The following is a 27,876-nucleotide window of genomic DNA, read 5'->3' on the forward strand; positions in this document are numbered from 1 at the left end:
TGTTCTGCATTAGCACTCAGCATTATTCCGACGGAGCTCAGAAACACGATCCGCTTCTAACAATGGTCGCGGCCAGACTAACCGATGCACGTGAATGAAACTTTGTGTGACGGTAGAGGGAAGTCCAAGGGTCAATGCCCTACCCTCCTCTTCGTCAATGACGTGGCCGGAAATGAGTCATAAAAGTAATCCGGGTTCTTTATTGCCACACCTTGTATATATATACATATATAAATGTCCATCTCTTCCACTGTGTCTCCCAAATGGTATGCAACACAAAAACTTTGCACAGACATAACATGTTCCTCTTGAATAGACAACGCCAGAGGTGGATAATTTTGCTGTTAAATGCATTGATTCAAGTCAATTTCTTTCCATACTCTTTCCTCCATATGATAAAAACAGCAATAAATATGTAAACTTCACATGATTTATATTAAACACTGTAATGAGATGACAGTGTGATCATGATAACAACAAGTATGTGAACCTTGTATGATTTACATTAACCATAATAACAAGATATATTTACACTACATTATGGTACAATGTAATTTCTTATCTATTTGTTCCAACATACTCATAACTTAGTTCGTGGTGTGTCTGAGTTATCTTTAACAGTGTACCCCATTTTTATTTATGTGAAATTCAATAGCAGTTTAGGTGTAGGAACATAGTTTCCTTTTACAATTGAAAAGACTCATGGCAAAATAAAGACATCTGTCAGGAAGACTTTGAAACATTACAGAGAGACTGTAGTCAGGCAGCATTCATTTGGAAATTTAAAGGAATTATGCATTTACTGAAGTGCTTTCATTTTGCCACAGACAAAACAGCACAGGGTGCAAGTCCTCATGTCCTCTGGGGGGAAAAAAATTGCAAAATGTGGCATCAAATGTTTCATTAGCTCAATTTAACCTTTAGGACTTCAGCAACTTTAACTCTGAACGGACAGTGACTACAACTTTTGTCAGTGTCTTGGGAAGACATGAGTATTTTAACGCATTATCCATATTCTTTTTATTCTAGTTTCTCCTAATATTATACTTATAAATTTTCTCACAGGATTCTTTTTACACAACTTCCTCAATTTTCTAACCTCATTCTAATCAACATCTGCTTGAAATATATTTGCTTTAACCCCTGATTATTTTTGGAAATTAATCTTCACAATTCTACAAGATTACTTCCCCCATCAACATGATATGTCATATATTCACATTATTTCTCAGTTTTTACGGTATTAAAAATGGTAATGAGAAGATGAAAACTGATATATAATAGGAACATCAACACAACGGGAAGACCAGAACAATTTTATACAAAATATTAATCCTATATAGAAGAAAGTAATGTGCCAGAATAGAAATATCTCCCACCCTCCAATTGGAAAGATCTTATATGTGGTGAAGAATTACCACCAAATATAATTTATCAATGTTTAAATAATGGAGGACTTTTGGTTGGTACCCAGTTCAAATCTCTCAAGAGGCTGGCCATGTTGTGATTTAGTGGATACTTAATTTATTTAAAACCTCTATATTAAGTAACAGATAATGCAGATGCATATTACATCCTTCTTAATGACATCTCATCTGTATAGGTTACATAGCATTAAATGAGAGCATGACTGTGAATCATGAAATGTGAAGGAAGATAATTTCCAGCACTGCATAAAAGACTAAAGAGAACTGCAAGAAGTTCACTTTGGATAACTAGGCTTTGGATTGACAATCAAAGCCTGGAACTCACAAATGTGAAGCAGCTTGGCTAGCCACAAAATCACATGTCTGAGGATATAAATGAGATATAGAAGAAAATGTTGGTTAATTCAGAATTATTTAAAAGAAGTACTCACATCATTTTAAGGCACCATTTCAAATCTTGAAAGTATAATTGGAATACAATTGGTCGTCGACTTATGACCGACTTCCATTCTGACTGACAGGTCATAAGTCTGGTCACAGGTCTGGTCATATGTCGGCCATATATTTATTAACAGTATTTCTTTAACCTTTCTAATCTTTTCATCATCTTTATAATTTATTTTTAAAAACTTTTACATTTTAATCATCTTTTATTTTTCATTATTTTGTGGTCTTAAGTTGATGACCAAGTGTACTTCATATATCATTAAATATTTCCAAGTATCTGCCCAATAGCTTCTAGCTATGCGTTTCTCATCAGGATGAGGATGGGGACCAGCAGCTAGCTATCATGTACATGGTAACAATAAGGCACAGAATTGCTTGATTAGCTGAGAGTCTATCACATTCTCAATAAGGGTGTGGAATCAGGTGTGAATTTGTGCCACTTTTTCTCTTTATCATCCTCAAGTGACTCTGTGTACTCATGCACATGATATGATGTGGCACCATGAGTAACATGTTAATTACAAAGCAGCATTCTTCCTCTTACCTGCAATTGGTGGAAAGTTTCGAGAGAGTGGGGGGTCTTCTTTCTGCTTGCGGAAAAGTTTATAAATGTGATCTACTTCATGTTCACAGTATTTTAGCACTCGATCATACTTCTCATCCAACTTTGTAAGCGGAATCTTTTCGCTCACCTGAAAATATTTAGGAATCCTTTCATGTAATACAAACTCCTACTATTACAAAAAATTGTTCAACTGTAAATTGTGTGTGAAATTATGAAGGGTTAAAAATAATTCAGAATGACAAATGAAGAAGTCCTCTTCACCTATCCGTATCCTGCACCATCAGGTGTGCACACTGTCAATGAATTACAGTCAAAGCCTTAAAAATAAAACAGCGGTTGATTTTCATTTTTGGGAAACTTTTGTAAAAGTTCATTCCATAAAATATGTCATATGCTTACATGGTACATAATTTTGATATATCATTTGCAATTCTGACTAAAGATTTGTGGTGTTAACTAGATATCTCTTACTGCAACATATATTAAACATTTGTATTGATACCAAGTGTAAGAATTAGTGTCTCTAAAACTTTCTACTTCAGATTTTGAGCAAAACAGTCTGCTTTAAACAAATCTTGGAATTTTCATTCCATTATATTTTTAGATACTGCTGTAGGAAGCTTTAGGTGACATATGCAAATATGTACATACATGTATACAAAGTCACCCCAAAACATGCACATACGACATGTGTATAAGGCCACAGATATTACTACTCCCTCATGATAAATTTAACTTAACCAACTAATGAACCAGTGAAACTTCACACATTAAATACTGTATGAATACAGACCATAAAATTATCTACAAATTCTGTATGAAACATCTGTTTTAAGTATGTAAACAGTTATGAACATGGTAACAGTATAAATTAACTGTAGTTATAAAATGTTAGCATTTTAAAGAAATAGGTATTCTTCCCAGTCACTGTAAAAGATGATTTTATTTATTTGCTATAGTTTTAGACAAGTATGTTGTTTTAATGTAGGGCAGGGGTCACTAACCATTTTTGGACAACTGGTAATGAAATATTTATAATTACTGCAAGTATTGTCAGAATCCACCAATGAGAAAAGATGTCATTTGAAACAATTTACAAGTTGTGTTCTAACATTGGGACTTTTCCAAAACATTATTTTGGAATACAATTTCATAAAAATATTTAATTAATAATATGTTTCTTAAAATATATCAGCGTTATTTATACTCACACCCCTTAGTTATGGTGACACATAAATGCATTCTATCTAAACATTTTAAACTCCTCTACCCTGGATAAAGATTTCGTTCACAGAACAAAAATCATCACATGTTTTTCAATTAACTGTAAACAATTAAGAAATTATTACAAATAATTCACAATTCTTGTGGGCAGCCAGAAAACCTTCCAAATGCTCCAAGTTGCCCTTGGGTACACTGTTAGTGATTCCTGCTCTAGGTCAAACAATATTCATATTCATTATAGGCTGGCGAGTCAGAATGAAGTTTATCTACCTTTTCAAAGCGAGTCAGGAAGCGTATGCCCTGGGGAGTCTCCCATACACTTGCAAAGTTTTCCTCAATCAGAGTTCCTATGCTCTCTTTTAGCTTGTCAGTCTTCTCAAGGAATATGTCAAAGTCTGCATCAAATTCCATGTCACGTTGGTCCAAGCAATCATACGTTTTGGTTGTAATTCCTGCCTTTGCCTCCTGAAATGTGTGGATTGCTTCTTCCAAGGCTAAGGTTTGGACAGAATGAGAAAATAAGTACATGAAAGTTAATCATCGTTAAAAAATAAATAAATTTTGAGTAACCTTCAGCAGATTTATGAATATATTTAGTCTGGTGTGCCTCATTTCCTAAATATCACTTATTAACATTACAGGTTACACATTCACACTACAGATGTCATTCATTGGTATGGTTTACTTGCTGTAAATGGACATGTGTGACATCTGATTTTGTACAGGTACACTGTTATCAGGAGATATGGCTATATGAGAATTCATGTGCCTGTATGTGTGGCTATGTTTGTGTGAATATTGATCATAAATGCAAACAAAACAGAAAAGCCAGCAATGACAGTGGATTCACCAATTTGCATAACAAAATCCTAAATAACTAACTAACTTCATGGAGCTGAGTCCATCTTGAGAAGCCACAAATGTACAACTACTCAAGAATTTCCAAATATTTTATGCAACCTGAAAGTTTATTACCGTTTTCACAAGAGCCTTCCATTGGTCCCTATTCTGAGCCAGATCGATTCAATCCATACCACCCCATTCTATCTGTATAAGATTCATATTAATATTGTTCATCCACCTACATCTTGGTCTTCCTAGTGGTGTCTTTCCTTCTGGCTTTCCCACCAATATCTTATATGCATTACCCTTCACCCATCTGTGCAAAACGCTCTGCCCATCTCATCCTCCTTGACTTGACCATTATAAACATATTTGGTCAAAAGTACAAGTTATGAAATTCATTATGCAGTTTTCTCCAATCTCCCATCACTTCATTTCTCTCATCACTCATGGAGCTGAGCCCTTCTTGAGAAGCCGCAAATTTTGCAGCTACTCAAGAACTTCCCAGCATTTTATGGAAGCTGAGGGTTCATTACCGTGTTCACAAGAGCCGTCCGCTAGTACCTACCATGAGCCAGAACAATCCAATCCATAACATCCATCCTATTTCTCTAAGATCCATTTTAATAATGTCCACCTATCTACGCCTTGGTCTTACCAGAGGACTCTTTCCTTCTGGCTTTCCCACAGGTAAAATTATAGTTTTGAATATTCTAATTTTTAACTTCATTTCTCTTCAATCCAAACATTCTCCTCCACACCCTGTTCTCTAACACCCTCAGTCTATGTTCCTCCATTAATATCAGAGACTAAGTTTAACACCCATACAGAGGCTACATCCAATATTATAGTGTTGTATATTCTAATTTTTTTTTTGACACTAGATGAGAAAGAAAAGGTTCTGGACTGAATGGTAGCAAGCATTACCTGAATTCAATCTCACCTTAATTTTCTCCTGAATCAAGTTTTGATTTGTTACTGTCATTCCCAAACATGTGAACTGTGCCACATTCTCAAAACATCTGTTAGCTACCTTTATATCATGATTTTGCCTGCATTCTGTTGATGAGACAGCAACATATTGTCGCGTATCGGGAGTATATTGCGACAAATAACTTCTCGATGTATTTGATGTAGCAAATTTTATTTCACATTCGCACTTACAATCACCCAAATTAAAGATTTACGATTACTGCTATCTGCAGTATCACAATTAGTACACTCCAAATGCCACAATACAACTGGGTGGTTGCTGGCTAACTCGGAACTAATGTAGCTCGAGGACTGACTTGTAGGTAGCTCCAGGACTGACTGACTGTCACAGTACAACTGACTGTGAATAGCCTTCGCTGCTCCTTATGTAGCCTTGATCGGACAATTGTCATCTGGTGCCTTGTTGCTTAAACTCTGCTAGTGGAAGTGCGTGCACACGCCACTAGTAGAAATGCATGCACAGTCCTAGATATTTATTTTTAAATGTGGTAATTACCATACAAACTTGAGTAAAACCATAATAGAGGAATTAAAATGATACCTAAGTGAACAACAACAAAAAAGAATATACGTATGAGTTATGCCCAAACTCATCCACGAGCCAGTAATTTTATTGCAGATTCTGCAGATTAATGTGTTAAAAATATATAGTAAAATTCAGTGTACATACATTTTTTGTTGTTATCTGCTTGATGTATATATAGGCTGAAATTAAACTACAGTATTCGATTTCACTATGAACGCACAGAAAACAGATCGCACTCTGTATCTCAGCCACGATGCAGCTGTCTGTTCACGAGCCTAGAAAGGGCAATAATCTTTTGCAGCAATAACAGAAGGTCTTAGCACTGAAGAAAGGACCCCTCTAGCTTTCTTTTGAACAGCCATTCTTTCATTCTTCTGTCCTTTAGTCAAAAGATTCGAAAATCCAAAGAGTGCAAGCAGTGCTAGCAGAAGACCACATGATTTTATTGCTTCCATCTGTTTTATAACACCATGGACTGCCAAAATTTGTCAAGTGTTACAAACAGAGAAGAATTTAAAATGCAGAACAACTCTGTGAAGAACTGAAAAAATATTTTTCCAGTATGCATCAAAATTAAAAGAAAAAATTTGAAATTAGCATATAACTCAATGTATAAAAATTTTCAAATCTTCCGTTGTAATATGCGACACTATGTTGTTTGCTGATACAAACGAAGCTAATTCCATCCATTTATCATAAAAATGGAGTTAGATACAGCATTTTTAAACACAATGCTTAAATTGTTTAAGTGCCACAACATGAACAGACATTTAAATGCACAGCAGCAACGGGCATTTAAATAAACTCCGGCCACCTCAAGCTTACCACCATTTCAAGAGTCTGGGGTTTAAAGGTTAATATCCACCTCAGTATCTAAGTTTTCCAAAGCTGAAAATTTATTTGAGATTTTAATGCCATACTGCTCTTTACTCTCCACCTCATTTAATTTCTTGATATTAAACTTCTCCATATGAATTATCTGAGTTGTTTATTTACTCACTGTCAGTGTCTCCTTAAATTTTGCCATCATCAGACAGTGGTCAGTATCATAATCTGTTGCCCTTAACAATCAGACATTAAGAATACTTTAATGCTGTCTCCTGTCTATCAAAATATGATCAATTTGATTGTAAGTATTTACAACAGCAGATGTCCAAATAAATTTATGAATGTGACGATGTGGGAACATTGTACTTTTGATAATCAGTTTTTTGGATGTGGTAAAGTTTACTATTCTAACTCTATTATCATCACTAATTTCGCACAAACTCTCATTCCCAATTGCTGGTTTGAAATTTCCGAACAAAATTTTCAAACGGTATTTTGGGAATTTATCAAATACCCATTCTAGTTCTTCATAGAAACTATCCTCTGCAAATTCTATCAGGTCACTGGACAACCAGACTAGGGATCTTGTGGTTTTCCTTAGTCTTCCCTAGAAAATATCATAATAGTTTGTTTAAAGAGGATCTTTTGTATTCTTACTTACGTACCTTTCATAATCAACGTTCTGTCACATTCAATTTTATGTGACTTATGCAGCTGAAACAGCTTCACTAAGTAATTTAAAAATCAATTAAAATTAAACCTCAATTACCTTCTCCAAGAAGAAGACCTGAAAAACAAAGATAATTTGACAAATTAAAACTGACATCACCTAAAATTATCATCAGATACTTATCACTAGTTAATAAAACAATGCTGCCTTCACTGCTAATCAATTTTATGAGGGGCAGTCAAATGAAAACGGGTCAGAAGCCAAAACATATTAAAGGACATTTCTTACTTCAAAAGTATCTGGCTGTGCCATAGCTCAAGTGGTTAGTTGCTGGCTTCCTACTGCGGTGGCCCGGGTTTGATCCCAGGTCTGGTCAAGTGGGATTTGTGGTGGACAAAGTGGCGCTGGGGCAGTTTTCTCCGAGTACTTTGGTTTACCCTGCCAATCTTCATTCCACCAATTGCTCCACAATCACCTTCGCCTATCATCTGGGCCTGGTACAATAGGCCAGAAGTGGCCGCAGTACAAGGGACTTAGTCCCACTCCACTAACAATAAAAAAAAAAACTCTAAGTAATCTCCAAAACTGTTAATACGAGTACATTTATCCCACTGGGAGATAAGATGGTCAATCCCATCATTGAAAAAGCTTGTGGGCTGTCTACGGAACTACATCTTTACCCAGCCACACAGGTCTTTGTCCAAAGCAAACCGATGTCCATTAATGTCTCTCTTCAGGTCTCCGAAAATGTGAAAATCACATGGGGAGAGATTTGGATTATAGGGGGATGATGAAGCACTTCCCAACTAAATCTCTGTAGCATATTCCTCAGAGTTGGCAGTGTGGGGGCATGCATTATCATGAAGGATAATGCTGTTCAATAGCATTCTTGGGCGTTTTGACTTTATGGCACATCTCAGTTTCTGCAAAAGTGTCTTCATAGCGTTGTGCACTGACTGTGGCCCCATGCTTGAGAAATTCAACAAGCAGAGGGCTCTTGCAGTTGAAGAAGAATGTCATCATCACTTTACCTGAACTTGTGTGTACAGCTTTGGATTTCTTCGGTGGGGGAGAATTCATGTATTTCCACTGTTGGCTCTGCCATGTGCTCTCAGGTTCAAAATGGTGGCACCAAGTTTCGTCCCCAGTGGCAATATGGGACAGAAAAGCATACTCTTCCTCATGGTATCGTTGCACGTGACCCAGTGATGCAGCCATTCTCCGAGTCTTCTGTTCTTCCGTGAGTTGACGTGGAACCCACTGCGCGCAGATTTTGCGGTACAGCAGGTGTTTTGTCACAATGGCGTGTATGGAACCGTGACTTATTCCCATCAAAAGACTAATTTCTTCCACAGTAATCCTTCGGTTTGCCTGGATATGACCATCCAAAGCAGCAATAACATCAGGAGTGATGACACGATGAGCCTGTTCTGAGTGAGCATCATCTTGCAGTGACACATGTACCTCTTGGAATCTCTTATGCCACGCCAGCACATGCGAACATGACATGCTGTGTTTGCCATAAACAAGAGATATGCAACGATGAATTTCTCATTCTCCTACTCCTTCAGCAGTCACAAAGCGCACTACACTTCGCTGTTCTTCTTTACTCGCCTCCATTACCGATGTTGGATGAAAACATGTAACACTAACCTTACTTCCAGCACAATAAACAAACGATTAGTGTGCAAGGGCACATTGTCACTGTGTTTTCCCAAATCCCCACCAGATGTTCGTACCGTAAGCAAATTCCAGTGTTACCAACTTGCACATTGTGTGAGTTATGCAAGGTGACCCGTTTTCATTTGACTGCCCCTTATATATATAACAAAAGGACACTTTTATTTGGCCAACACTGTGCTCCTTAAGTAAAAACAAGTGTTAATGAAGAATATTATCTTCTGGTGTATGACATCAGGTTATCCAGAAGGATTTCACTGATGTTTCAAGGAATATTAATGAACCTTTACCATACTACATGGTGGCACACCCCAGAAGACAGTGTTCTTCATAGTTGCTGCTCTGAGAACTTCAAATCTGGGAAGTTTCCAGTGCTTATTGAGGCCATACTACTTGGCCAATACCATGTTCTACATGTAACAAGACATTCTAATGTTTATTGAAATATTTTTTTGTGGCCAACATACTATGCTCCATTTGTAATACGACATTCTAATGCTTATTTAGATACTTTCATCTGACCATCACTATGCTTCATATGACTCAAGAGGTTCTAATATTTATTTACATACTTTTTCTAGCCAAGGTTATACTCCATATGGAATAGTTTATCTTGAAGCAGTAGGCAAGAGAATATAAGACTACAAAATGGGGAAGCAGTGTCTAAGATGTCTTAAAACAATACCACATCTGATATAGAAAATGGTGTTCAATTAAATGTTCCATGCCTCTTTTAATGTATTAAAACACAATGTATAAAGGACATTTTAATTATCTGAACTGATAGCAACAGGATACAATGTATTACAAATGGCATGAATAAGGTTAGCAAAGTTATAATTTATAACAGCCAGACAGCCCAACTATGGCTTTCATACTTTTAATTAATCATTTACACACTATTCTTCATAGTAAAGTAAGGAATACATACAAAATAAAGTACTAGTAAAATCTTCATACCATGGATTTCTGGTGAACATCAGACATTGTGAAATAGGAGTTACTTGTACAGAGGTCATAGGATGTACGTATAAATTCATTACATTCTACTACCCTTCAAAACATTTTTTTTTTCATTATTATAAGATTTAGAGCTGGTAGAATTTTCTATAATTACAAGCCATACTAATCCCACTAATTTCATCATTTATGTCACTAACCTTCCATTCTGCGAGCAAATAAGCAATTGTAGTCATTGACAAGATTGAACATAGTAATGATCTTATTCAGACGATCACAGAAAGTATCAAACTTTCCGAAGACATAGTTCTCAGAGAAGCCAAATGATGTCTGCCCAGGAAGAAAGGGCTGATTTTTTACTAGAGTGTAAGTTTTGTGGTATATGTTGTTCAGATTTATGCAGTCCTGCAGTTTCTTCTGAACCTCCAAACGATCTTGTGACCAGATTGTTTCCTTTCCTCGACAGGTGATGTACAGCTTACATGTTTCAATCATCTGATTTGTGATCTGTGTACAAAAAGATCACTACAAATGTCGTTATAGTGATGTTATTGTTATTAGAACTTCTTAACAAACCTAATTGCAGCAATACCTAAACACATAAAGTAGCTAAAAATGATAACTGGTTCATGTGCAATGGTCTGATGTGCTAACCTAAAAACAAAACTGAACTTACCATAACCTACATTTCATAGTCTAACCCTCCCTTACAGGTTGAAATTGAAAATTACAAAATTCAGAATTTTGAAAATGCTATATTTTCTAACATTTAAAAATATCAAATAAGGGAAAAACTTAAAAAATCCAAGAACTATTAAATTCTTCAAACTTTGCAACATTTGAAAAACTGAGAATTTTAAAATATTATAAAAATTTAAACAAGTTATAGATTTTCAATAAATGGAAACTTTTCCACTTTCTTAAGCATTTAAAGACTTTTAGAATTGAACAAAAATTTTGAAAATTTTAAAAACTGCAATAATACTAGAAATCAGTAATATTTTCATAAATATTACACATTTTAATGGTTCTGTGAAATTTTACAAATTCTGAAATTAATCCACAATTATACAAATCTGAAAATTGTCAGAAAATGGGAATGTTGAAACTTTTCAAAGAGAGACACAGTTAACCTTTAACGACCGACGTGCGCCGATCGTGCCAGTGATGAGTATGGTCATCGTGGCCAAACTACCATGTTTTGGCCAGTTGGGCATTTAAATTCCGCTAGTGGAAGCACGTGCACACGCCGCTAGTAGAAGCGCATGCACAGTCCTAAATATTTATTTTTAAATGTGGTAATTACCAGACAAACTTGAGTAAAACCATAATAGAGGAATTAAAATGATACCTAAGTGAACAACAGAAAAAAGAATATACATATGAGTTATGCCCAAACTCATCCACGAGCCAATAATTTTATTGCAGATTCTGCAGATTAATGTGTTAAAAATATATTGTAAAATTCGGTGTACATACCTTTTTTGTTGTTATCTGCTTGATGTCTATATAGGCTGAAATTAAACTACAGTATTCGATTTCACTATGAATGCACAGAAAACAGATCACACTCTGCATCTCAGCTACGATGCAACTGTCTCTTCACGAGCCTAGAAAGGCAATAATCTCTTGCAGCTATAACGGAAGGTCTTAGCACTGAAGAAGGGAACCTTCTAGCTTTCTCTTGAATAGCTATTCTTTCATTCTTCTGTCCTTTAGTCAAAAGATTCGAAAATCCGAAGAGTGTAAGCAGGGCTAGCAGAAGACCAAATGATTTTATTGCTTTCATCCATTTTATGACACCAGGGACTGCTAAAATTTGTCAAGTGTTACAAGCAGGACTGATTTTATAATACAGAACAAGTCTGTGAAGAAGTGGGAAAACCATTTTTGCAGTACACATCAAAATTAAAAGAAAAAAATGAAAATAGAGTATAACTCTTTGTATAAAAATTTTCAAATCTTCTGTTATAATATGTGACACTATGTTCTTTGCTGGTACAAACAAAGTTAATTCCATCCATTTATCATAAAAATTGAGTTAGATGCAGCATTTTTAAACACAATGCTTAAAATTGTTTAAGTGCCACAACAGGAACGGACATTAAATTCAGAGTAGGAATAGGCATTTAAACGAGCACCAGGAGCGGGCATTTAAACAAACTCCGGCCAGCTCAAGCTTACCACCATTTCAGAAGTCCAGCGTTTAAAGGTTAAGTAAGAAACCAGCATGAAGCAGCAGATGTTATAAAGTGACAGATCAGGAAATTATTTTGAAAAGTCAGAGAAAGGACATACACATACAAACATACTGTGGCATATTTTCTCAAAGCAAGAACTGTGGAGCCAAAGGAACAGCCATTTCTAGTGAACGGCTCCAAAACAACATTCGTTTCTAGCCAATGGAAGTGAACCAAAGAACTGAACAAGGTCGACTGTTAAGTAATGCCCACATCATACTTGCACGCAACAATAGAAGAGCTGTGTTTACTGTTGGTCTGTGCCGAGGGGTTATAAGCGGAACAAAGTTTAGAGCTTATTTTAGTTGAAAGGTGGCTGCCCTTCAGATGGGATTTGAGCCCATGAGCAGAGGAAGAGCCATTGTTGTAGCTGTTACCAGGCAACTACTAGTGAAGACACTGTGGGCTGGAAAAGACTCACCATGTGCTCTAGTGAACTGTAAAGTATGGAGATCGGTGATGGTGCTATAATTAAATGTAATTATGAGTTGTGTGTTAAAAGCGGTCAATAAATCCAATATCCAATCCAAAACTCGGTCAAGAGTCACTCATACACGCGACAATATGAAGGCATACATGTGCACACACATAAAATCTCATTTAATTTCACACAAAAGGAAAAGGTAAGAAATCTAATATGTTCTTGCAGCACACCAGAGAAGGTGGAAAACAAATATTCAAGAAAGTGAGGAAGACAACAAAGAAATTCTATGGAGGCCCAAAGGGCCAGGATATCTCCAAATCCAACTGATAACAGAATATACTTTTGGGGATGGGCATGACATTGAGTGAACACCATAAGTGGAACGGATTCCCATGGAAAAGCTAGTCAGGGTTAGGGCATGCAAGGCAAGGCACTCCACGAACTTCTTGCAATCTAAGCAATTTCTTTGCAGATACTGAAAAACCTTTTTACATCATACAAAATACAAACACCTTAGAAATTTATGAAACTACTTCTTATTTCATACTTAATGGAAGGAAATTGGAAATTCATTAAATTACCTTTTACACATTTAGGCACTAAATGTTAGTGGAGGGCCAGCCACTCCGACCATTAAAAACAAGCTGCATCAGCCTAAATAGCATGACTTCCAACTGGTATAGTGTGTTCTGTTCTCTCATACCTTAACCATTAGAGACGATGTCCTCTCAGATGTGTTGTAAAACTGGGACACACTATGAATGAGACGTACTGTTTGCAACAAACTCATGATTGAATCTTTCATTCTAACCTGCAAACACAAAACAACCACTTGAAATCTATACCATCCAAACAATATCTGGTTAAAATAAGTGGCTGATATCAATGTCACAGGATTTTCAGAATCCTGTATATATTCATCATAGCCTTTCGTGATGATTTAAGCAATGCATATGATAGACTTATCCACTGGTAATGCTTTACAACAATCTGTAGTAGAATGTACAGCTTCTTACACTTTTTCAGCTTCATACATTTTTTATTGCTTCTCATCCCAACCTACCCATGAAAGAGGGTTCCTTTCTTCTAGTAGGAAATTATTTTTCTCACTGTTTACTGACAAACGAGTAAAGTGACTTTCAGGTTTTAAAGCAGCATGGATAGTGAATATATCCTGTTGCTATACTACATTTCCTCTCCAGTATCATGGATAATCAAGCATGCATTGTACAAAGCCATTATTTTATTTTCATTCTTCTTCTATAATATCCACTTCTTCATATTATTATCATTATTGCAGACCTAATAAAGACATATCTACTAAGTTATTTTGGGGCAATTCATTACTTTGAATGATTTAGTTCATAATCCCAGCGTTACTTTGAAGTGAAAATGGAAAATGATAAAGCCATGCAGCCAATCCCACCTTTCAAATTCTATACCTACAGCAGGTATAGGAATAACACTGAAAGTAATTGGCATAATAAGTAACTATCAATATTCGTGATTTGTTATAAGTACATCAGTCAAAATAAAATAAAGAGAAACAGAAAAAAAATGTTTAAGACTAGTATACTGTAACTAGAGAAATAGCATAAATATGTTCCTCTAGAACTAGTGATCCAGCATGAACTGAAGATGCATTAAGTGACTTACAGGATCATGTAAATACAGAGAATGGCAACACTTCTCCATTGACTGTATGAATTTTGCATTATCACGTGATTCATTGTAGCAGAATGTTATTTTACGGTCTGTGTCACGCCACTGTTTTATCACCTTAGAACGTGTCAACTGAAGAGTCATTAGTGTCATCTGTACCTGTAAGTACCAAAGAAGAAATTTACTGAAACATTTATTATAGAACTTTTCACAGAATAAGATCTAAAACTTGTGATCATTATACATTAATATGATTATTGACCTTCTGGACCTTATCCGTCATCCTTTTTTTATTTAAAAACGTCTGAGAGAACGGATTCTGTCTCCATACTCAAGTAAGAGCATATTCATTTGGGCCCTATCAACAGAAAATCCTCCCTCCAGAGACAAGGAGGAGAGAGAGAGAGAGAGAGCGAGAGAGAGAGAGCGCAAGCTGGATATACCAATAATATGATCAGGGAAGATGACTTCTGCCTAAGTCATGGAGACTGCTCACCTAATCCCTAAAAGATTATGGGAAGCATCCTTCACAGAATTCTAGAGCTGGGTTCTGCATGAGGCCATGTAAGTCTGTACACACTGTCCTTATCAGGGCACGAACTGTGTCCTCTCTAGGAACTCAATGGCCCTAGTCTCCACTCTCCTGTTCCAGCTTCCCTCCTCTACTTCTGCTCCTTTATCTTCCAATGAATGATTAGGATCCACGCACATACGTTGTGTGTTCAAGTTCTAAGGTCTCCAACTTTTTTTCTCACACACTACTCATACAAAAAATTTGAAACTTCTGTTACTTTTCAACGTAATCTCCCTGCAGCCATACACATTTTTACAACGTTGACGCCATGATTCCATGGCCGCCGTGAACGCTTCTGTAGGAGTATGTTTTGACCACTGGAAAATCACTGATGCAATAGCGGCACGACTGGTGAATGTGCAACCACGGAGAGTGTCTTTCATTGTCGGGAAAAGCTAAAATTCGCTAGGAGCCAGGCCAGGTGAGTAGGGAGCATGAGAAACCACTTCAAGGTTGTTTTCACAAAGGAATTTCTGCGTCGCATACGCCCGATGCTCTGGTGTATTGTCCTGCTGAAAGAGCACATGTGCAGCCTTTCCTGCCATTTTTCTTGCAGTGCTGGAAGGAGCTTGTTCTTCAAAACATCTTGGTAGGATGCACCTGTCACCATAGTACCCTCTGGAATGCAATGAGTGAGGATTATGCCATCGCTATCCCAAAACATGGCCACCATCATTTTTTAGCACTGGTGCTTAACCGAAATTTTTTGGTGGTGGTGAGTCTGTGTGCTCCATTGAGCTGAATGGCGCTTCATTTCAGGATTGAAAAACGGCATCCATGTCTCATCCATTGTCACAATTGACGAAAAGAAAGTCCCATTCATGCCTTCATCACGTGTCAACATCACCTGGCAAATTGCCATGCGCACAGCCTTGTGGTCATCTGCCAGCATTCGTGGCACCCACCTGGAGGACACTTTCTGCATTCGCAGGTCTTCATGCAGGATTGTGTGCACAGATCCCATGGGAATGCCAACTTTGGAGGCAATGTTTTCCACACTCAATCGGCGATCCTCCAAAACAACTTTCTCAACTCGCTCGACCATGTTGTCAGACCGGCTGGTGTGGGGCCAAGATTGTTTTTGGTTCATTGTCACACGACGTTCAGCCTTCTTTGAACTGTCGCACCCAGAAACACACATTTTTCACATTCATGACACCATCACCACATGTCTCACTCAACTGGCGATGAATTTCAATGGGTGTCGCACCACGCAAGTGGAGAAAACGAAAGATTACTCGCTGTTTTTGTAACGAAAACGTCGCCATTTTAGGTATCAAAAACACTCCTCACTCTCGCTGCCACCACTAGAAATCTGTGTGCCGTATAGTCCTGCCATCTCTGTCACGTATTCACAAAGAGTGCACACGTATTTTCAACTAAACTGCATGTGTCTATCTGCTCCCAGTCCTGAGAAAAAAAAAATCGGAGACCTTAGAACTTGAACGCCCCTCGTGTATTTTCTTCACATTGCTCGCTTCTCTGCCAGACACCCTTCCTACTTCTCCCCCAGTTTTCCTACACTGGCACAAATATGGTCCTTTCAGAGCCATGCTAACCATTCTGGTATTGTCTCTTATTGGTTTGTTCGGTTTTGCAGGGCAGCCAGTGGGCACTAGCAAGTTGTTCCTGCACTTCTATTCGTCCATTCTGTCTTATTGATCAGCCAAAGGAGGGGATTGACTTGTTGTCTTGCATTTTCCTATCGGCAAGCCGATTGCTCTGCTTGCTATCTGCTTCATTCGAGTTTACTTCTTGGTTTATTATCCGACCCTGAAAATGGAGGCAACATGTTACACCAAAGTGTCAGTTGATGTTCAACAGACTGCCACTGCATTATATCCCAGAAGACGGAACTCTCCATAATCACCATTGGGAGAACCTATATATGCTTTTCAAAATTACAGAGAAGATTATTTTTAGACACGGAAAACCATATATTTATATAGAATTTAAAGTTTGCTAACCTCATGACCCTGAAGATGTGTAACAATCTGCGAAAACTGGGCTCCTCGTCTCTTCCAATACTCCAACTCATCTTGAGGACCACTTAAATCATTCTCTTTACGCAAGTGCTCACTCTCTACCAGCACCTATTAAGAGCAAATTATAAGAGAATCAAATTAGTTCCCAAATACAATGTGTCCTAAACACCTTGGGAGAAACTTTACTTCTGCAAATATTTAATTTAGGTCTGTATAGTCTGGAGCATGAAGGCTTCTTTCACTTATGTTGAAAGTTATACAAATATTCTTATTTAAAATTTGATAGAAGAAAAGCCCTATCAGGCTTATTATTTTATGTAGGCCACTGAGTTTGNCCAGTGAACATTAAAGCCCCAGTTGTGATACACTTCAATGTTCAGTAAACTACAGGGTAAAACTGTGCACAGCCAAACAAGAGGTATTTTTAGGTTACTTCATGACAATGTGAATAGTAGGATTAGTGTTGAATAATGGATTAAAAGGGTTTGGAAGAAAGTGGTCATGGCATAATTAAAGTACTATCCTGACATTTGCTGACACTGAGCAAAACAATGAAAACCCTCAGTAAGGACAGCTGGTGTCCCAGCACAAATCCAAAATGAGCACCTCCAACATGTTAGTCCACAGCATTGCCACTATGCAAACTTCACTAGCAAGAGAAACAAAGTCAGTCTCAAGTCTAGTAGAGCAAGAGTAAAATCCCCATGAAATACCATGTCACAAAATATCATGGTAATTAACATGCAATATTTATAAAACATCCATTTAAAGGTAGACTGTCCTACTGCTACTGGTATCTGGGGGTCACAGTCTTGCTTTCCTCTTAAATAAAGTTTCTATGCATTATTAAGATTACCCTTTTAGTCACTTTCCTTATTTTAAAAGTAAGATAATTCTCATAGCATCACCATGGGCTTGTGTATGTCCTTCCCCACCCCATTCCACAAAATTTGCAAACAAATTCACTGAAATTAAAGTTATAAGAATATCATGCAATTGTTCATACTTCTAGTTCTCCATCACACATAGCAGCCATGCAACTTCTCAAAGGGGGGTAGAACTAGTACCATCCTGGAGCACTGTACTGTGATAGATGGACAAGAAGTTTTGCCATAGAAATATTAACATAATGTAACAACATTACCACATTATGTATTTTGACTTTCCTGTCTGACAGTGAAAGCTGATCTGTCACTTCAGCTGAATATGGGGTATTTACATGGTAATTACCATATAAATTCCACATTTAATATGGTAACATGGTACATCAAATTTAATCTGAGAAAATTATCAGTCTGTCAACATTTTATCAAAGAGCAGATTTGTCTGTTCATCATGGTGAAATACAAAGGAGTAAACTTCCAGACACTCAGTATATGTTTGTTTAATTGTTATATAAAATTATGCCATCATTTCCTCTTGAGTAGCCCATGAGACATTTATATGCATCCACAGTGCTTCAGTAGTGACATTTGTTATGCTAGTGCATAATTAGTTAAGCACTATTCCATAAAGAAATATTGGGATATGGAGGTACAGCTCCAACTTTCTTGATCTCGACACTAGATGGAGGTGAGTGGGCTTATGTTTAGAAACAAAGAAAGAAAAACTGTTTTGAATGTGCTTAACTACATGATAAATAGAAATAACATGAAAAATAGAAGTTGAACTTAGAGTAAAGCCATTGAAGCTAATGGCATTTCAAAAGTTTCATTTTGAATCATAGTACCATTCCATGCTGTACAGCCCATGGAATTGAAAAATCTTTGTTAATTATGCCAATAACCAATTGAATCCATGTATTATACTATTTGCACTGCTGAAAAGTCAGGAGAAATTGTCTTTAACTGAAGAGAGATGGTGGAACTCATATAGTTCACACTTTCTTTCTCAAACACCGACTGATTCCAGACCAAAATTGCCAAAACTGCTAAGAAAAATATATAGACATATCATGGAGAGGGTTAAAACAAGATGAATTCTGTATAAAAAAAACTGTCTGAAAAAGCAAGGGGCTTAAGTATAATGTAATAGACCTCTTGGACTTTCTTCATCCAAGCTTTTACACGCTCCTCCAGTCCTGTTACTTCCTCTTGTTTTTTTATCAGCTCCCGAACATCATCCATGGATTTCATATCTGCCATAATATATAGCTGATCATCAAACAAGTTTGGCTTACCACACACTTCTTCACATACTGCAACATAAATGCCGCAGACATGTGTTAAAACAAATGGGTCTTTAAACTATGTCCCTTGTCAAATGCAAACAAAAACTCATATGTAATATGTAATACTATCATTTGCAACAGCTGATAATCTCAACACCCTTCAGAAAGTTTCTATGATGACTGGTTTAACAATGCTTTTTCTCTTGTGATGAAATGAATAGAAAGTATAAACATGGCATATACATGTAGTATTGACTGAACAATGATCATGAGTATCTAAACAATAACAAATTCTTCCTATGCATCTTCTGTCAGTCAACATCAATGCTAACCTCTCAGAGCACTGCAAAAGGAACGAAGGCCGGGAAGCAGCTGATTCTTAACTGTGGGATAGTTCCCATTATCATCTTCTGTATCAGGAGCTGGGAAAGCCAATGCTTCCATGAAAACAAACTCCATAGTACGTTCAATAGACGCCACCAATCCCACATGTTCACCATCCACAACTCCACAAAATAAATCCTGCATAAGAAGAAATAATTAAATGCAATTGCAATTTTGGTACAATGAATGGCAATAAAAATTAATATCCTTCAATATTTACATAAGATTTTCAAATAAATGTGTAATATAAAAGCATATAAAATCTTAAAAAAAAGGCAAAGGTAAAGCTATCCTTGCAACAGGCCCTGGAGGACCATAGGGTTGTGAGATGTTGAGGCTCTCATATTGTCTAGACAATCAGCTCACAGATGGCGATGTTTGACTGATCCTTAGATTATTATTAACAATACCACTTCAAGTTCAGAGGTTATGTAATATTAACAATGATGGTGACAAACTCTTTATATCATAGTTGTCAACAGTTAGGAGGTGGTTATGAACTTGCCTGCAGGACTGAGGGAATTTTCCAAGTCAGGATAGCTGGCATCAGTCCAATGTTTTAATTGCATACTTTCAGCACATGAGTCAGAAGTACTAACATTATACCAACCTGATATGCAGTACTATATTTTGAGAATCCAAATACATATAATAAAAACTTGGAAAAATGATAATTCTGTAAAAAAGTAAGATTATATAAGCTTAAAAAATTCCTGTATTAAATTCTTTCTAGTAACTCAATGTGGCATCAAGTTCAACCTCTTTGTTATGAGTTAAATTAACTTGGTGTTCAACAGCAGTAAGAATATGTGTGTGCATGCATATCACTTTTTCACAAGATTTCATATGCATTATTTCATTTTATCAGTCAAAAAGGACTCATAAATATTAAATTGTCTGATTAATCTCTTACAAAGCACATAACATCAGCTATATTGTAATGACCGCTCATGTGCATCAAAAGATAAAATATAATATAACTTCAGAAGTTTTTTTTTTTTCAGAATCTAAATGTCTTCATTACAGACTTCCATTACCTTGCATCTCACAGGTTTATACTAAACATTCACTTCAGGAATTAGTACCACTACAGAGAGAGACAGGAGGTCGACTCATACAAGAGAAATGAAATGAAGAGACTGTGTGTTACTAAAAACGTTATCTAAGTGAAAGTCATTGCTATAGTTGAGAAATAAGAATTGTGCTAGGAATAGCAATCCTTAAATCGGCATTTTGATACGTCCATTATACGGTAAGAATAACGTCTATTCTAAACTTCAGCTTTGTTTAGGGATGTCTGACTTCTGAAAATCTTTTTGGGCAACCAGCCATGTTAATTAACTGTCAATGTCCAACACATCAGAGACCTTTTCTGTTTCATTGAATGACCAGCACTAGCACCAGCTAAACATTTAAATTACTGCCCTACTTCAGATAACAGCATATGACATAACAGCAGTGAGCAACACACAGACATAACCATATGGGGGAGTGGAGGTATAGCTCCACCTTTCTTGACCTTGGCAGTAGATGTAGATGAGTGGTCAGCTTCATGAACCTGACTTTTTACCCCCAGGGAAGGAGCCCCACTACCCACTGGATGGGTGGGACCTGGAGTCGGTCTGGACTCTGTGGAGAAGAGAAAAATCTGGCACTGCCGGGAATTGAACCGGGCGATCAGGCCTGTAGCCCATCACTACACTGACTGACCTATACCATATCTATAAAAACTTATCTACATACTCACATAAATCTTCAACAAAGTCTATAAGACCACTGCTATTTACTTTCTATTATTCAGTGCTTTTACACTTTGCCACACCTTGTGGAAGCCTTCTTCTGGTAGTTGCTTGCCAGTGTTGAGACGGAACATGTATATGCAGATCCCTGCTAATGGCACCTGCCATCCATCTGTCAAGAACAACTTCTTTCTGGGTGGACCACTACGCTGACCAGACACCTTGGACACCACTACCTGTCCTCCACGACTTGTGCTGGGTTTAATCTGAAAACATAAAAAACAGCAAAATCAGTTACTGTATAATAATGCGAATGTTTTACATTAAATATATCTGTTTATAACCACTTATCAATAAAAATTAAAGTTATAGGACAATTCCTTCCTAAATTTTGGTGATAGTTCCTGAAATAAGAATTATGTCCTGGACTGATTTTGTCTCCGATTTGTTAAATAAATTGATACAATTTGAAAAACAGTGATCTGTGATAGCTCAATTGATATAGCAATGGGCTATAGTGTAGCCAATCATTTTATATCAACTTGTTACAAAAGGGCCAAACCGCAAAATATTTGGAAATAAACAAGCTATATATGAGGTGGTAAAGGCTTAGATAACAGAAATTTCTTTAATGTTATATTTTAGCATCCTGTTACACTGATTCATGTCCATGGTTTATGCTGACCGTCTTACAGTGTATACATTTTTTCACCTTATTCTTCACTTCCACACTACATGTTTCAGCACTAATGTGCCATCTTCAGGTGTCTTTAAGCATATTAAACTATTGTACTGCATGCCATAATATCTTCATTCTAAAATGACTAAAACAACGCAGTACAACGCATGCAGTAACAGGAGCAAAACACAACACAGAACACGATACACAAATATACGTACGAAGAATGCACACATAAAAGAGGATTGGCGTAATTCGCGTGTTTGAGTGCAACGTAGGAAGAATCCTGAAAAGTTTTATTATTTAGAATTCATCGTCCTATATGACAAATACAGATGGGAGAACTGATGTTGGGAGGTGACACCAACAATGTAACATGACATCTTAGCAGCAAGCTGAGGTCCTACCAGCATAACTGCAGGGCACACTCTGAGGGGATCAGTAGCAACAGGATGAAGGGCTGCTGTGACCATCTAGCCAACTCCTCTATATTACAGGAAGGAGACCAAGTCCAGTTGTATTGTCAGGCCTGGACCAGCTGAAAATCACCTATGCAGCAGCCATGCTGGGAAGGCTTTTAAAAGGTGGTCACTTGGATAAATGATGTAATGTACAGGATCCAGTGACATCCCAGTTCTAAGATGGCAATGGAACACCTGAATAGAGTGGCTCCCTATCTAAGGGTTACTTGGGAAGACAAGGTGTGAGGAAGGAGCAGTGTCACTAGAACTGAGAGCAGGCAGGGTTGGGCCTGGCCTGGATGCAACCTTCTTACAAGAAAATTCGAGATTCCATCCTCCCTTTCCACTCTCTTCTAGAAACATGGACAGCTGCCTCACTCATGGTAGCACCGTACATTCTCAAAGTTATGACATATATGTAACCAGCTGCAACACCTAGGCAGGAGACAATGCAGCGTAAGAAAGGTGAAAAGATGCAGACTAAAAACAGAAAGTGTTGTGAATTGTAAGTTGGAGCAATGCATCCACAGAGAAGACCAAAACAAGGGTAGTCTAGAGGTGATACAGTGAAATGAGTTAACAGGAAAGAACTGACATCAAGAAATGGCTACTGCCGGTGAGCCAATTAGTGCACCAAATAATGATAAATGTCACAGTATATATTTTTCATAATGAATCCACTGGCTTGTCAGATATTAAAATTATTCTTACATACAATATGAAATGGGTGAAAATTCGTGAAACTGGCACAAAATAATGGTACATAAAAAATTCATTTAACTTTGAGCACTGTGGGTATAATTCTTGGTTAAGTGTTCACAGAATTCCTTGTTCAGTCTTCCAGGATTCATTAACATGAGCGCTGGTTGTCTGTGTGCTTAACAGATATGCTGACTGCAATGTAGGTATTGATCAAGTTCTGTCTGGATGGGCTAATCTGCACATAGCTTGACTGAAAATGCATATATTTCTATCAATTCTACACAATATGATGGAATATTATACAAACAGTCCACTGCACTCTGTAGTACTACCCCTTTCCCCCACCATTTAAATTCACTCTATCATTACACAAATAAATTAGAATTTTATCATATGGGAATGGGATTATCCTATGGGATTGACAGCCAGACTTCTGCTCTGGATAACAGTATTAGCTCTGTAAAATGCAATGCCCGAACAGCCAGACAGTGTAACAAATGGCCAGAGAAGTTTATTGTCCTTTATCCACTACAGTAAACATGGCATAAGATATTTAATTTCAGAATATCCTACTATGTAAAACATGGCAAAGGATTAAATACTTTTTGGATTATAGTGCATATCTACACATAAACAGATATGCAGTACACAAAAATAAACTACAGAGCAACTGAAATTCTGTGACAATAGGAAAGGAATTTCACATAATTTGAGAATTGGGCAGCTGGTGGTCACTTAGCCTAATGCTAAATTAACAGCAGTGCTTAAAACCTTTTTCAGGATGAACTCACAGTTTCAATAGGGAGTAATGGCTCTGCATCCTCCACTTCCTGGTAAAACCACAGAAGCTTGTTACGCATGTATGGAAGAAATAATTGATTGACTTCATCTAGCTGTAACAGAGCACAAACACAGCTATTACAATTCACAGAATATACTTCCTGATTTAATTCTGCTCCTAAATTTCATTATGATCACCACTTCCATTTGTCAGCGATTTTTCCAAGTATGTGAGCTTCAGACACTTTTAAAAACAATTAATTTATTAGCTACGACATTGTCATTGGTCATAGGGCATAATGTGGCTTTTATCTGTTGTTTACTTCTGAGCAATGATATCTGAAGGCTTGTATTATATAGGGAAGTTAAGAATTTGGCTATTAAATTAACATCACCAGCAGACATATTCGTGGTGGCATTTCCAGAACTTACAGCAATGAGGATCAAGTATCCCCATTTTAAACCAATAAACTGGGAATTGATCTAACAGATGCTACATACATACATTTCACTACATAAGTTTTGTTTATAAATATTTTGTCAGAACACATTTAATGAATATTATCTGATTGATTTTGGAGAATTTTAATTATATAGATCATGTGATTATGCTGTAATCATAAAAATAATCGGTGAAACCAGTGCACATAATGTTTTGTGATAAATCACTACCATAAAATTTTGGTCATACACTGACAAAGTTAAACACTAGTAAAGTTGCAGGTAGGTTCTGTTAATGTATCATTTTTACCATTAACACTCAAAATTTATTGTTCAGTAATTACAATCGTAATTCCAGTGTGACACCGTAATTTCTCTTGATAACATTCAAACCGTACATAAACTACAACCTAACCTAACATAACCTAACCTAAAATAACCCTACCTAAAAGGCTAGACTGATTATCGATACACACTTCTTGATCAAACGACCCATTGCATTTCAGTTCCGAATCGCAGAATCAATTGGACTGATATGGATCTTCACCCTCAATCTTCAGGTGGTATCTTTTATCCCCGTCTGTAAAAAAATCATAGGCCTGAACGTATTCGTTAAATCTAAAATCTGACTTTCGAAAATCCGTTAACCATACCACCATATTTTTTTATTGGCATCCACATTAGGCCAAACAAATCGGTAGGTATTGAAAGGAAGCAGGAAGTCAGTAATGAAATATGATCAGTATTCTATTTCATATCACCACATCTGTCTCGGATTCATCCTAAATGAGCCAGATCTTAGAGTGCAGAGATAAGTGTACCATATTGCCTTCGAAAATGCAGTCCATAAGTTCCCCTCTCGAGAGACCCGTAGCGTCAACGAGAAGTTGGAAGGTGAACTCAAGACGCGGGTCCATCTCTCCACGACGCGCCTTGCGCTCACACTCCTCCCTGCGCCTCTGCAACATTAAGCAAAAGTTAACAATCAGAAGAACAACGACGACGACGACGACGACGACAACAACAACAACAACAACAACAACAAATTGCAGGTGGTTGATTGCCATATACGAGTACGTACATTAACGACAAAGTTTCAATACATTATGTTATAGTATAGCTCCAAGTTTTAACCTGTGGGGAGGTCCCCCCTTGGCGTATGAGCATTCCAAGGGTGAAGCGAGTTTTTCTATGTGTAAATTAAAGATAAAGGTAAAGATAAGGTTGCGAGATGCCGAGGCTCTCACATTTTTGTAGACAATCAGCTCACAAACGGCGGTAAGGTCGTCAGCCTTACGCACCCGCCGCCTTTTACCCCCAGGAAGATTCCTGGTACTCATTTCTGTTAGAGACTGAGTCGACCCCAAGGCCATAGTGCAGCTGGAAGGAATAGGTCAATTAAGAAATCCAGCGACATTAAATCAAAATTAAAGATCAATTAATATTAAAATGAATATTTAATACTTCCGTAAATTAATTATAGGTTTCAACAAAAATTTGTTGTGTTCTAAAATTCAAATGCAATGCACGCAATATAAATTCATACATTTAACCAAAATAAACAAATATTAATAGGCCTTATTTTATACATATCCTTAAAACATAGATACTTAATTTATTCTGGATAATGCAAGGGGCGCCTGAATTCTTAGAAAATAATATGGGGAAAGATATGAAAAAATGTTCAAAAGAAAACACGCACTGTTAGGGCCTATACAGCGTTCAATTCCATAGAAAGATAACCATGAATGACAGCAGGTAAAATTTTGGAAGGAGGCGGTTGTGGACTTTTTAACGTGTTAACCGTTCCCTCGTCTGTTGAAACGGTGGAAATCACAGTAACATCAGTCAAGATTGCGCATTACCCGACCGATATTAGAACTGCTTACCTCTCGAACAGAATTCGAAACAGTTAGTTTTTTCCGAACTCCATTTTACCCAAGGCCAGTTCTGAGGCACTGAGATACACTTTACAAATTAACGAAACTGTAATATTTTACAAATACGTTCTTTGTGATGCTGGGTAACTAGTTGGTCTTTATGTAACTATATTGCATATTTTCGCTGTTGCAAGGTGAAGGTAAGGCTGTCCTTCTGCTTAACTAGTTAAGCACTATGCCATGAGGATATATGGGGGAGTGAAAGTGGACGTGAGTGGTCAGCTTCAACACCTACCGCTTTGCCCCGGGAAAAGAGCCCACTGTACCCATTTGGTAGGGGGCTAGGTGGGCTCCAGAGCCGAAAAGCGAATCAAATATATATAAAAACACCGTGGCTTGTAGTCCGCAAGCGAACTATACCGACCGAGCGACCGCCACTTGTCGGCAAAGTGAGTGCCAAATTTTGCGGACAAATGGTGTAGCGTGGTCAGTGAAACGGATCCCCACGGCCGTTAATCTCGGTTTTCTAGACCGGAGCCGCCATTTCCTTGAAATAGTTCCTCAAGTATCCTCACGAGGCTGAGTGGACCCCGTTCCAGTCCCACTACTACTCAGAAAATATGATAGCGCCGGGAATCGAACCCGGGACCTCTGTATCTGTAGCCAGGAACTCTGACCACTAGACCACAGAGTCGGTCAATCAAATATATAACGATCTTTATATATATATATGCACTGTTGTTTGAGCTCGTTAAATATTCACCCAACTGGCTAATTCTCTGGTAGCAGAACTGGTTTGACAATTCTGCTACCATATTAGCTGGCCACAGAACACGATCCTTAGGCATTTCCATTCAGCTGCTTCTCATAGCCCATCTTCTTAATACTCACTACACTGAAAAGTGTTTCAAATAAGAATAACAGCTCTGAGATCTATGTTTTATATTCCACGGAAATGGTATGTACAACGGGTCCTTTTAAAAACTATTTGACATTTAGTTTCACGTAAAATAAGGATTATAGGCCTACAAGGCCAATACGGACAAAAATTGAATTCCTTCGGACACCTAGTGCAGACAACTGATACTAAAATGAATAAAAAGAGAAAGTGGATTGTGAGATTAAATTACGCAAGCAGACGCATAGGCGAGATCTCCGGCTTGAGTTCACAGTGCAAAGCATGTATGAAATTATTTTTGTCACACCTGCACAATGTCTCCAGCATCCTCTTCGTTATCTGAACCTGAACTCGAGTCATCATCCACACGATTAATGTGAGGTCCATGCACGAACATGGCCGCATGAAGACTTCCCTAGCACACGATATCCCTCCAGGGGAGAGAGTGTCACTTCACTGGAGATTGTTGCTGGATATGTAAACACCCTTGAGGCTGGCAAACAGTCTTATAGTTGGGTCTAGAGGGCGGTACTAACAGTACACACACCACTCCACCCCACCGACCCCGAACACATCGCAGCCACATGCTCATCCATCCATCTTTGCATTGATCCTTCCTTTTTGGACGGATATCGCGTGCGTCACTCACATTTTCATAGCTTCCTGTAACCAGTTGCTCATTTTCTACCACTTA

General features: G+C 37.4%; 1 protein-coding gene across 1 annotated transcript in view; it reads right to left on the minus strand.

Annotated features, from left to right (window-relative positions):
* LOC111865802 (dynein heavy chain 5, axonemal) overlaps positions 1-27,638 on the minus strand; it is a 170,158-nt gene extending 142,520 nt beyond the window's left edge. The window contains exons 1-13 of the mRNA XM_023854117.2: positions 27,490-27,638; positions 25,226-25,363; positions 23,975-24,076; positions 21,425-21,607; positions 19,551-19,740; positions 19,085-19,245; positions 17,031-17,156; positions 14,484-14,648; positions 13,531-13,638; positions 10,364-10,670; positions 7,623-7,640; positions 3,934-4,157; positions 2,419-2,566 (exon numbers count right to left, since the gene is read on the minus strand). Of these exons, the coding sequence (XP_023709885.1) occupies positions 2,419-2,566; positions 3,934-4,157; positions 7,623-7,640; positions 10,364-10,670; positions 13,531-13,638; positions 14,484-14,648; positions 17,031-17,156; positions 19,085-19,245; positions 19,551-19,740; positions 21,425-21,607; positions 23,975-24,076; positions 25,226-25,363; positions 27,490-27,579 (1,960 nt within the window). The 5' untranslated portion in view covers positions 27,580-27,638. The remainder of the gene's footprint in view (positions 1-2,418; positions 2,567-3,933; positions 4,158-7,622; positions 7,641-10,363; positions 10,671-13,530; positions 13,639-14,483; positions 14,649-17,030; positions 17,157-19,084; positions 19,246-19,550; positions 19,741-21,424; positions 21,608-23,974; positions 24,077-25,225; positions 25,364-27,489) is intronic.
* Between the last annotated feature and the right edge of the window lie 238 nt (positions 27,639-27,876).

Source organism: Cryptotermes secundus, unplaced genomic scaffold (genome assembly GCF_002891405.2).
Source record: "Cryptotermes secundus unplaced genomic scaffold, Csec_1.0 scaffold901, whole genome shotgun sequence".
NCBI classification, from domain to species: domain Eukaryota; kingdom Metazoa; phylum Arthropoda; class Insecta; order Blattodea; family Kalotermitidae; genus Cryptotermes; species Cryptotermes secundus.